This window comes from Carcharodon carcharias, chromosome 11 (genome assembly GCF_017639515.1).
Source record: "Carcharodon carcharias isolate sCarCar2 chromosome 11, sCarCar2.pri, whole genome shotgun sequence".
In the NCBI taxonomy this organism is placed as follows: Eukaryota; Metazoa; Chordata; class Chondrichthyes; order Lamniformes; family Lamnidae; genus Carcharodon; species Carcharodon carcharias.
In genome coordinates, this window is record NC_054477.1 from 163,389,637 (window position 1) to 163,402,261 (window position 12,625).

Below are 12,625 nucleotides of genomic sequence, written 5' to 3' on the forward strand. Positions count from 1 at the left end.
GCCTGCCTGCCAACTGTGAAAAATTCAACTGAATGAATTGATAGACCTCTTAATTATCAGCGGGCGTTCCGCCGACTCTAGGGCGCACCCACTGACCAAAATATTGCGCGAGTGCGCGATGATGTCGAGACGCTCACCGGACCTCATCGCGCACGATTTCACGCTCATGTGTGTCAGGCACGCCCCCACGCTCCGAGCTGGAACTCCTGCCCTAAGAGGCTGGAGAGGTTTACCTGTCACGGGTGTGACAGGGATATCGAGTCACGAGACATTAGGACAGGAGCTCAGAATCACTGCCCACCATATTTCAGCCATAATGACCTCTTACCAGTTTCATGTTTTTTAATTAAAATAGATTAATTCCATTGATAACTTTATAAGTTTTGTAAAATTACTTTTAATTTCAGACGTTGATGAATGTCAGTTGGAGCCTGGGACTTGTGGACTTGCGAATTGTGAAAACATGTTGGGTTCTTACAAATGCACATGTGAACGTGGATACAAATATGACCCCTTGACCAAGTCTTGTAAAGGTAAACACTTCCCAAGCTCTGCACGGGAGCAAGGGAGGTAAAACTTAACCATCCCTTCAGCTGGGAGATCCTTAATATGCTCAATTTGGGCAATTCTTTCATTGCAGAGAATAGAGAAATGGCAGAATTCAACAATACCAGCCTGCATTTATATAGCACCTTTAACGTAGCAAAACAGCCATAGCAGCAATGATCAAACAATACAACCGTCAGTGAATTTTCATCCAGCTGCTTATGGGTTTGACAAGTTGTGGAAATTACCCTCAAATGAACTGAATGCAGGGAATCCAGGTGCAGGATGGAATTATTTTGTCAGATTTTATGGTGACAGTTGCAGTGTTTAAGTGAAGGGAGAAGTTAGAATCTATAAGTTTGTGGCAGTTAATGCCCTGATTACGTTCCCATTATTGAACACAAGTGGCAAAACATAGGAACAGACCGAGGCCATTCAGCCCCTTGAGCCTGCTCTGCTGTCCAATTAGATCATGGCTGATGTGTATCACAACTTCATCTTCCAACCTTTGATCCATATCCCTTGGTGCTCTTAGATGTCCAAGGGAAATCCAACTATCTGAGTCCCACCAACAAGCTGGGCCTCCAAATTTTCACCGCTCTCTGTAAGGAATGTCACATTGAGGTCACAGTCCATCGTGTCATGTAACACTACCACCATGCTGAGTGAAATAGATTAAGTATTAATCGAACAGCTGAAAACCAGGCATCCCTGAGGTCATACAACGCTACTACCATGCTATGTAGGCCATAGGCATCAGTGGAATTGTATTTGACCACAGTCAGCACCTAGTATTTAGTATCTACTCCTCCAGCACCATCAAACCAGATGAAAAACCTGCTGGTTCAATGAGGAGCTACAGATGGAACTAAGTGATCCCACTGTGAAGATGGATGTTATTATTTTAATATTTTTGAGAGTATGGTTGTATTCTGTTAAAAAAGGGTGTGTGTGTGTGATTAATTAAACTGGTGGGGTGGAGGTTGGGGGCAAGGTTAGTACAGACAGCCAGTCAGTGGGAACTGAGAGATAAAAGGTAAACCTACTAGATACATGCATGTGTAATGAGAGGCTATGGTGAAGTTGGAATTACAATAAATTGGGTTTTAAGATTTGCATTAGGTGATAGGTAAGGACTTGGCTTTTCAGCTGCTAAATTTCAAAGGGAGTTTAAGGGACTTTTATAAATTACAAAGGTTTCACAAGTAAACAAGGGAAAAGCTATTGAATTGTATTTGACCTGCAAGTGGAGGCAATAGGAAGAGATGAAAGATTTTTATATTTTGGAAAAGTTGAGTCAGAAGTGGTGCTTAGGACAACGATGTCTGAGGTGTAAGGGATAAAAAAGGTATTTAAAGAAAGATGTGTAATTGATTGTGTTGGTTGTCTGGGCCAGAGATACTGAGGCCAGTTCTGTGCTGAGAGAAATTGTGAATCTGAACCAGCCATCCTGTTTCAAACCAGTGAAGTCTTTGTTTTCAGGCAGCAACCTGTTTCTGAACTTCCTTCAGTTCCACAGACAGTGGAAGAGAGTGAGAAGTCGTGTGGTATACCTTTTACTAACGTAAAAACAGTTTTTACCTTGGGTAATATTACTGGATAAATCTATAAGGGAGCTGTTGCCAGATAGTTTACTTGGGTCTTCTGACCAAGTGGGTTTATTTTGGGGAATGTTCTATAAATCTGTTTCAACTGTGCAATTTTAATCTTGTGTATTTATGTTTTCTTCCTTGTGAATAAATCTTTTAATTTTAAAATCCTAAAAGTATTAGTGGGATCCTATGCTTCTGGGAGCAGTAGTTTTCCTCTTGCTTTCAGAATACCAAAAAAAAAAGATTATGTTCAGTAAAATAAGTTTCCCTTTGGGATAAAAACAGAAAATGCTGGAAAAACTCAGTCGGTCTGGCAGCATCTGTGGAGAGAGAAACAGAGTTAACGTTTCGAGTCTGTATGACCCTTCTTCAGAGCTAAAGAGAAGTTGAAATGTGATGGATTTTATACTGTTTAAGAGGGAGTGGAGCAGGTGGAGCAAAGGTCAGGGACAGGTGGGAGCTAGGAGAGATTTGACAAAGATGTCATGGACTCCAGACAAAGGGAATGTTAATGGTAGTGTCTCCGGGATTTAACTTGCTCAATGAATAACATCGACTGCGGTCATAAAACCACAACCAACAGATCAATGGGAAAACTCTCCACTGGTTGGAGTCATACCTACCACAAAGGAAGATGGTTGTTAGAAGCCAATCATCTCAGCTCCAGGACATCACTGCAGGAGTTCCTCAGGTCAGTGACACTTCCAGTATAATACTGATGGAGTCTTGCACTGTCAGAGGTGTCATCTTTAAGATGAAATGTTAAGCCAAGGCTCTGTCTGCTCTCTCAGGTTGACATAATAGATCCCATGACGTTATTCCAAAGCAGAGCAGGTGAGTTCCAGCAACTAATACCATAAAACCAGATGATCTGGCCATTTATCTCATTGCAGTTTGTGGGAGTTTTCTGTTTTATTGGCTGCCGTGTGTCCCGCATCCCACATTACAACAGGGACTACACTTCAGAAGTACTTCACTGACTGTGAAACATCCTAAGGTAGTGAAAGGTGCTATAGAAATGCAAGTCTTTTTTTAATTTAACAGAGACAAGGCTAAGGTGTAATAACATTAAATCTTTGTTCTGTTGTTCAGATATAGATGAATGTGAAGAGAATATCTGTGAGGAAGGTTGTGTCAATACACCTGGTAAATATACCTGCTACTGTGATGGAAAGCGAGGATTAAAGCTAGCAGCAGATCTCCAGAGTTGTACAGTAAGACCCTTGCACCTGTATTTGCTCTCTGTCTCCTTGAGGGTACCAAGGGGTGAATAGAAAAATATGATGCCATTTGATCGATTATTTTAATGGTATTTAATAAGTGCGTTTTAGCAATCTCCAACTTCCATTCACAACACCTCAGACACTGAATCAGCTCGTGTCCGAATGCAGCAAGACCCGGGCAATATTCAGGCTTGGACGGATAAGTGGCAAATAACATTCATGCCACACAAGTGCCAGGCCGTGACCATCTCCATATCAACATACATATTAGGAGTAGGCCACTCAGCCCCTCGAGCCTGTTCTACCATTCAATAAGATCATGGCTGATCTGATTGGAACCTCAACTCCAATTCCTGCCTACCTCTGATAACCTATCACTCCCTTGCTTATCAAGAATCTACCTAGCTCTGCCTTAAAAATATTCAAAGACTCTGTTTCCACTGCCTTTTGAGGAAGAGAGTTCCAAATTTTTCCTCATCGAACAAGAGAGAAACCAACTATCTCCCCTTGACCCTCAGTGGCATTAGTATCACCGAACCCCACTTTAACATCCTGGGGGTTACCATTGACCAGAAACTGAACTGGACTCACCATATAAATACTGTGGCTACAATAGCAGGTCAGAGACTAGGAATCCTGCGGTAAGTAACTCACCTCCTGACTCCCCAAAGCCTGACCACCATCTACAAGGCACAAGCCAGGAGTGTGATGGAATACTCCATTCTTGCTTGGATGAGTGCAGCCCCCACAACACTCAAGAAGCTTGACAGTGTGGTAGGGTAATTTGGATAGTTACAAGGGACCATGGGTTGTGGGTGGGGTGGTGGGGATGGGGTGGGGGGCGGGGTAGCATTGATGAACAGGGTGTATTGGGACACACAGATTCTGTGATATTTTGACAAAAACAAATGGTTTCAAATATCTGCTACTTTATAAAATTTGCCATTAGACATTTCCTTTAAAGCAGACGATGAGCTTGTGTCTCTGTGTTTCAGCCGATTTTGTCTTGTGTTTCGCTGAACACTGGGAAAAATGAAGCTTCTCTCTACCTGGGAAGATTCTTCAAGGGGACACCTGTGATGCGCTTCAACTTCAAGAGAAAACAACGAACCAGGTGAGACGTTGTTAAATTCGAGATTTCACTGCGGGGAGTCCAGAGCTAGGAAGTATAATCTTAAAATCCGAACCAGGCCGTTCAGGGGTGATGTCAGGAAGCACTTCCTCACACAAAGGGGGGGTGGAAATCTGGAACTCTCCCCCCACCCAAAAAAACTACTGAGGCTGAGAGTCAACTGAAAATTTCAAACTGAGATTGATGATTTCTGTTGGATAAGGGGGTAATAGAGCAAATGTGGCTAAATGGGGCTGAGGTCCAGATCAGCTTAAATGGCAGGACAGATTTGAGGGGCTGAATGGCCTCCTCCTAGTCCTAATGTGTCTCTGGATGGAAGAATTTTGTAACTCTCTGCAGCTGCTAGTTAAATTTGTCCACAGCAATGAGGGATTGCGACAGATAATATAGATAATACATAATATAGACAATACATAATATAGATAATATAGGCAAAGCTTTATTGGCTGGAGAGAGCTTTGGGATATCCTGAGGTCATGAAAGGTGCTAAATAAAAGCAAGTCCTCTGATTGTGTTTATTAGGGTGTGTCCCCCATCACCCTCAATTCTCTCCCACTAGAGTCAGGTGAACTTTGTTACAGTTTGGTTAGGCCAGTTGTGTGGGTTTGAACAAAATATACAAATGTATTGCAAAACATGAAGCATGTAAATTGTTTTCGTTCAGAGTGAACCTTGCAGATGAGTCCTTTGAAATCGTTATGAAATAATGTTTTTCCTCAGTTTGTTTTGAATCCCCGTGTGGGGGTCTCCGGGCACAGGGAGGGAGAATACTGCCCTTTCCAGGGCCAGGATGGGATTGAGTCCAGAGCTCACTAATGAGATGTGGCCAGATATTGTGCAAGTCCCCACACACACTCAGTCGCATGTGGTTGTCGGTCTTGAGTCAGTTCCCACTGGGCAGGACTCCAGAATATTTGGCAGCATGCTTGATTTTTGGTCTTTCAAATCATTAGTCTTCTCTAGAAATAACACAATGAAAGCTTTGAATATAGGAACAGGAGGAGGCCATTCAAACCTTTGAGGCTGTCCCACTGTTCATTGTGATCATGGCTGATCTGTACTATGTGCTCCATTTACTCACCTTTGCCTCATACCCTTCACTGAACTAAAATCTGTTAATCTCAGTCTTGAATTTGAGCCCATCCAAACTCCGCTGCCTGTGTTCTAACTCACACTTAGTCCTAAACAAAAACAGAATTACCTGGAAAAACTCAGCAGGTCTGGCAGCATCGGCGGAGAAGAAAAGAGTTGACGTTTCAAGTCCTCATGACCCTTCGACAGAACTTGAGTTCGAGTCCAAGAAAGAGTTGAAATATAAGCTGGTTTAAGGTGTGTGTGTGGGGGGCGGAGAGATAGAGAGAGAGAGAGGTGGGGGGGGGGTGTGGTTGTAGGGACAAACAAGCAGTGATAGAAGCAGATCATCAAAAGATGTCAAAGACAATAGTACAATAGAACACATAGGTGTTAAACTTAATGTTAGATAAAGATATTATCTAAACGAATGTGCTAATTAAGAATGGATGGTAGGGCACTCAAGGTATAGCTCTAGTGGGGGTTTTTTTTAATATAATGGAAATAGGTGGGAAAAGGAAAATCTTTATAATTTATTGGAAAAAAAAGGAAGGGGGAAACAGAAAGGGGGTGGGGATGGGGGAGGGAGCTCACGACCTAAAGTTGTTGAATTCAATATTCAGTCCGGAAGGCTGTAAAGTCCCTAGTCGGAAGATGAGGTGTTGTTCCTCCAGTTTGCGTTGGGCTTCACTGGAACAATGCAGCAAGCCAAGGACAGACATGTGGGCAAGAGATCAGGGTGGAGTGTTAAAATGGCAAGCGACAGGGAGGTTTGGGTCATTGAGAAATGTTTTATCACACTTAGTCCTGTTCACTCGTCACTCCTGTACTCACTGACTACACTGGCTTCCGTTCTGACAACACCTCAATTGTAAAATTCTCGTGCTTATTTTCAAATCCCTCCGTGGTTTCATCCCTTCCTATCTCTGTAATCTCCCCCCACAACCCTCCAAGATCTCTGCGCTCCTCCAATTCTAACCTCTTGAGCATCCTTGAGTTTAATCATTCCACCATTGGCGGCCGTGCTTTCAGCTGCCTGGGGCCTAAGTTCAGGAATTCCCCCCCTTAAACCTCTTCATCGTTCTTTCCTCCTTTAAGCCACTCCAAAGAATCTACCTCTTTGACCAAGCTTTTGGGCACATATCCTAATATCTCCTTATATGGACTTGTGTCAATTTCTGACTGACAACGAGCCTGTAACATTCCTCGGGATGTTATGCTGTGTTAAAGGGGTTGTATATAAATCCAACTTGTATATAAATCTTGCTTTTTAACAAGTTAAACAAACATTGTGGATAGGGGGAAAATCCCAGTGAAGAATTATTGGATTGGGTCATGAATAGTTTGCTCGTTTTCCAAGGGCCTGGGGGTGGGTTGGGCACCATGAGAATGGAATTGCTGGGCATCCAATGCAGGAGAGTGGAGGGTGGAGCAGTTGGAGGTGGATGGTTATGTAATGCCACTTCCAGGTTGGTCCTAGCTGTAGCGGTATTACTCAGCGATCTGTGCAGTCAGTAATCGTTGTGAAATGACTGGTTGGTTTTTTTTTAATGGACAGTCTTTCAGTGGAATTCGATTTTCGAACGTTTGACACTGAGGGCACTATATTCCAAGCCGGACAACAGCAAAACAGCACCTGGATCATGCTGGGATTACACAATGGGAAGCTCCAGGTTCAGTATAGCAACAACAATGAAGCCACGACTGGAGTTACCAGTGGAGGTCCATTCCTAAACAATGGCCATTGGCACACGGTACATCCTCACTCACTCACTATTTCTCTTCCTCTTTATAAGGAGTGCCAGGGTTGGAATAATATCTTCTGTGTTCAATTCTTTTCAGACCCTGCTCTGTGTTGTGTGGGCCCTGATCCACATTGTGAGGGCCCTGTCCCGCGTTGCGCGGACCCTGCTCCACATTGTGAGGGCCCTGTCCCGTGTTGCGCGGACCCTGCTCCACATTGTGAGGGCCCTGTCCCGCGTTGCATGGGCCCTGCTCCACATTGTGAGGGCCCTGTCCCGCGTTGCGCGGGCCCTGCTCCGTGTTGCGTGGGCCCTGTCCTGCGTTGCGCGGACCCTGCTCCACGTTGCGCGGGCCCTGCTCCACATTGTGAGGGCCCTGTCCCGCTTTGCGCGGGCCCTGCTCCGTGTTGCATGGGCCCTGTCCTGCGTTGCGCGGGCCCTGATCCACATTGTGAGGGCCCTGTCCCGCATTGCGCGGACCCTGCTCCACGTTGCACGGGCCCTGTCCCACGTTGCGTGGGCCCTGATCCACATTGTGAGGGCCCTGTCCTGCGTTGCGCGGGCCCTGCTCCACGTTGCGCAGGCCCTGCTCCACATTGTGAGGGCCCTGTCCCGCGTTGCGCGGACCCTGCTCCACATTGTGAGGGCCCTGTCCCACGTTGCGCGGACCCTGCTCCACATTGTGAGGGCCCTGTCCCACGTTGCATGGGCCCTGATCCACATTGTGAGGGCCCTGTCCCGCGTTGCGCGTACCCTGCTCCACATTGTGAGGGCCCTGTCCCACGTTGCGCGGACCCTGCTCCACATTGTGAGGGCCCTGTCCCACGTTGCATGGGCCCTGATCCACATTGTGAGGGCCCTGTCCCGCGTTGCGCGTACCCTGCTCCACATTGTGAGGGCCCTGTCCCACGTTGCGCGGGCCCTGATCCACATTGTGAGGGCCCTGTCCCGCGTTGCGCGGACCCTGCTCCACATTGTGAGGGCCCTGTCCTGTGTTGCATGGGCCCTGATCCACATTGTGAGGGCCCTGTCCTGTGTTGCGCGGTCCCTGCTCCACATTGTGAGGGCCCTGTCCCGCGTTGCGCGGACCCTGCTCCACATTGTGAGGGCCCTGTCCCATGTTGCATCGGCCCTGATCCACATTGTGAGGGCCCTGTCCTGTGTTGCGCGGTCCCTGCTCCACATTGTGAGGGCCCTGTCCCACATTGCGCAGACCCTGCTCCACATTGTGAGGACCCTGTCCCGCGTTGCACGGGCCCTGATCCACATTGTGAGGGTCCTGTCCTGCGTTGCGCGGGCCCTGCTTATATTATGCGGGTTTTGCCCCTGTTGTATTGACTGTGTCCATTAGTGACCCAGATTTCAATGTGCTGTCTCTGAAGTTGCAAAATATTTTCCATTTCAGATTTCTGTCGAAGAATCAAGGAACAGTTTAATTGTGAAAGTTGCCCGGGAGGCGGTGATGAATATTAACATCCCCACTGGTCTGTTCCAGGAGATGCTGGGACTATTTCAGTTAAGCATCGCAGTTGGAGGCCTATTTAATGATCGACAGCTTGTTAAAAAGGTAACTTACTTCATGAAACGGTACTTCCCAATTATCAGGCTAGGTTTCAGCATCAGTTAAAGAGTATGTGGCGACAGTCACATGACCTACGAGGAGTCACATGTTCCATGGGGCGGGGAGTCACATGAACTTTGTGGGTGTTGTTTGCTTCTTCTCATTTAACTGAGCTTTCCCCCAAAGTGTTTCCTCTTGCTGTGTAATCCTCCGTTAGGGGGAGATTCCCTGTCAGGAATGAGAACCTGACTGTGATTCTCCGCTCTCAACGAACCTCACGACCTGATTGGTCCCCCTGTAGATTAACCCGCGATTGGATGCCTGCATGCGAGGGTGGAACTGGATGAACGGTGAAGACACGATTACAGCTGAGACCATCAAACATGACGAAAGGATGCAATGTTTCTCTGCCATTGAGAGGGGATCCTATTATCCTGGACATGGCTTCGCTTCATTTGACATCAAGTACGGTAAGAGGAAATGTCGTTCCCGTTTCACCGGACTGAAGGCTTGCCTCCTCAGACAGCTCCATCACTCACTGGCGGATCTTCAAGTTGCATTTTGAGAATCTGGTTAGGGCATGAGGTCAGGTCTGTGTGCCGCAGATGGACCTGGGGCCTGAGACTGCTGGTGGTCCCTCAGTATCAGCCACTTGGAGGAAGGTGACCTGTGAGACTCGTTTGTACTTGCGAACTGACGAGCTAAAGTAACCTTTGTGTCAGAATTCTGAACGTGATCCTTAAAATAATAACAAAAATAAAAATTGCTGGAAAAACTCAGTAGGTCTGACAGCATCTGTGGAGAGAGAAGTTCAGTCTGAAGGAGAGTCATACGGACTGGAATCGTTACCATTGTTTCTCTCTCCACAGAAGCTATCAGATCTGCTCAGTCTTTCCAGCAATTTTTGTTTTTGTTTCAAATTTCCAGCATCTGCAGTATTTTGCTTTTACTGTAAAATAATAAATTCATTTGTATTTTTAGGTTTAGCTCAATGATGAATCTAGAAGGGTTTCTGTCTCTGTCTCATTCTATATCACAATGCTTAGTCTCTTTTGGACATTTTCCCCTTTTTGGATTCACTTCTCCAGTATCTCTGCTTCCACTTATGATTGTCCTCTTCTGGCTTTACAACATAATTTAATAACCGTGTAACCTGCTCCAGGTTGGATATGAACAGGAGGGGGTCCACTACTGTACCCTTGAACCTATTGACCCAATCAGATAGGTGACCCATTCAAAATGTTTAGACAAATTACAAGCCATCATGCGATATCACTCTCGCCTGCTCACCAACTCTCCTGTGAGGGGAGAGGTCGGGGAGGGGAGTGGCGAGCAGGAGAGAGTTGGGGAGCGGGAGAGAGTCAGGAGTGAGAGGGGACGAGTGGGAGAGAGTTAGGGAGGGAGAGAGAGTTGGGAGTCTGAGGGGGTGAGTGGGAGAGTTGGGGAGCGGGAGAGAGTCGGGAGTCTGAGGGGGTGAGTGGGAGAGAGTTGGGGAGCGGGAGAGAGTTGGGGTGTGGGAGAGAGTCGGGAGTCTGGGGGGGCGAGCGGGAGAGAGTTGGGGAGCGGGAGAGAGTTGGGGAGTGGGAGAGAGTTGGGGATGGGGAGAGAGTCGGGAGTCTGGGGGGGCGAGCGGGAGAGAGTTGGGGAGTGGGAGAGAGTTGGGGAGCGGGAGAGAGTCGGGAGTCTGGGGGGGGCGAGCGGGAGAGAGTTGGGGAGCGGGAGAGAGTTGGGGAGCGGGAGAGAGTCAGGAGTGAGAGGGGACGAGTGGGAGAGAGTTAGGGAGGGAGAGAGAGTTGGGAGTCTGAGGGGGTGAGTGGGAGAGTTGGGGAGCGGGAGAGAGTCGGGAGTCTGAGGGGGTGAGTGGGAGAGAGTTGGGGAGCGGGAGAGAGTCAGGAGTGAGAGGGGATGAGCGGGAGAGAGTTGGGGAGGGAGAGAGAGTTGGGAGTCTGAGGGGGTGAGTGGGAGAGAGTTGGGGAGGGGGAGAAAATCGGGAGTGAGCGGGGGCGAGCGGGAGAGAGTTGGAGAGCGGGATAGAGTCGGGAGTCTGAGGGGATGAGTTGGAGAGAGTTGGGAAGGGGGAGAGAGTTGGGGAGGGGAGAGAGAGTCAGGAGTGGAAGGGGGCTAGGGGGAGAGAGTTGGGGAGGGAGAGAGAATTGGGAGTCCGAGGGGGTGAGTGGGAGAGATATGGGAAGGGGGAGAGAGTCGGGAGTGAGAGGGGGCGAGTGGGAGACAGTTGGGGAGCGGGAGAGAGTTGGGGAGGGGGAGAGAATTGGGAGTGAGAGGGGGCGAGCGGGAGAGAGTTGGGGAGTGGGAGAGAGTTGGGGAGGGGAAGATAGTCGAGAATGAGAGGAGGCGAGCGCGAGAGAGTTGGGGAGTGGGAGAGAGTTGGGGAGCGGGAGAGAGTTGGGGTGTGGGAGAGAGTCGGGAGTCTGGGGGGGCGAGCGGGAGAGAGTTGGGGAGCGGGAGAGAGTTGGGGAGTGGGAGAGAGTTGGGGAAGGGGAGAGAGTCGGGAGTCTGGGGGGGCGAGCGGGAGAGAGTTGGGGAGTGGGAGAGAGTTGGGGAGTGGGAGAGAGTTGGGGAGCGGGAGAGAGTCGGGAGTCTGGGGGGGCGAGCGGGAGAGAGTTGGGGAGCGGGAGAGAGTCAGGAGTGAGAGGGGACGAGTGGGAGAGAGTTAGGGAGGGAGAGAGAGTTGGGAGTCTGAGGGGGTGAGTGGGAGAGTTGGGGAGCGGGAGAGAGTCGGGAGTCTGAGGGGGTGAGTGGGAGACAGTTGGGGAGCGGGAGAGAGTCAGGAGTGAGAGGGGATGAGCGGGAGAGAGTTGGGGAGGGAGAGAGAGTTGGGAGTCTGAGGGGGTGAGTGGGAGAGAGTTGGGGAGGGGGAGAAAATCGGGAGTGAGCGGGGGCGAGCGGGAGAGAGTTGGAGAGCGGGATAGAGTCGGGAGTCTGAGGGGATGAGTTGGAGAGAGTTGGGGAGTGGGAGAGAGTTGGGGAGTGGGAGAGAGTTGGGGAGCGGGAGAGAGTCGGGAGTCTGGGGGGGTGAGCGGGAGAGAGTTGGGGAGTGGGAGAGAGTTGGGGAGCGGGAATGAGAGGGGATGAGTGGGAGAGAGTTGGGGTGTGGGAGAGAGTTGGGGAGCGGGAGAGAGTTGGGGAGCGGGAATGAGAGGGGATGAGTGGGAGAGAGTTGGGGAGTGGGAGAGAGTTGGGGAGGGGGAGAGAGTCGGGAATGAGAGGAGGCGAGCGGGAGAGAGTTGGGGAGTGGGAGAGAGTTGGGGAGTGGGAGAGAGTTGGGGAGCGGGAGAGAGTCGGGAGTCTGGGGGGGCGAGCGGGAGAGAGTTGGGGAGCGGGAGAGAGTTGGGGAGTGGGAGAGAGTTGGGGAAGGGGAGAGAGTCGGGAGTCTGGGGGGGCGAGCGGGAGAGAGTTGGGGAGTGGGAGAGAGTTGGGGAGCGGGAGAGAGTCGGGGAGTGGGAGAGAGTTGGGGAGCGGGAGAGAGTCGGGAGTCTGGGGGGGCGAGCGGGAGAGAGTTGGGGAGCGGGAGAGAGTTGGGGAGTGGGAGAGAGTCGGGAGTCTGGGGGGGCGAGCGGGAGAGAGTTGGGGAGCGGGAGAGAGTTGGGGAGTGGGAGAGAGTTGGGGAAGGGGAGAGAGTCGGGAGTCTGGGGGGGCGAGCGGGAGAGAGTTGGGGAGTGGGAGAGAGTTGGGGAGCGGGAGAGAGTCGGGAGTCTGGGGGGGCGAGCGGGAGAGAGTTGGGGAGCGGGAGAGAGTTG

The 12,625-nt window shown here is 49.7% G+C and overlaps 1 protein-coding gene across 1 annotated transcript in view; it reads left to right on the plus strand.

The window, feature by feature from the left end:
- LOC121284448 (growth arrest-specific protein 6-like) overlaps window positions 1-12,625 on the plus strand; it is an 83,964-nt gene that overhangs the window by 52,021 nt on the left and 19,318 nt on the right. Inside the window, exons 7-12 of the mRNA XM_041199918.1 lie at window positions 408-533; window positions 3,231-3,352; window positions 4,357-4,475; window positions 7,123-7,318; window positions 8,712-8,873; window positions 9,169-9,337. Coding sequence (XP_041055852.1) covers window positions 408-533; window positions 3,231-3,352; window positions 4,357-4,475; window positions 7,123-7,318; window positions 8,712-8,873; window positions 9,169-9,337 — 894 coding nt within the window. The remainder of the gene's footprint in view (window positions 1-407; window positions 534-3,230; window positions 3,353-4,356; window positions 4,476-7,122; window positions 7,319-8,711; window positions 8,874-9,168; window positions 9,338-12,625) is intronic.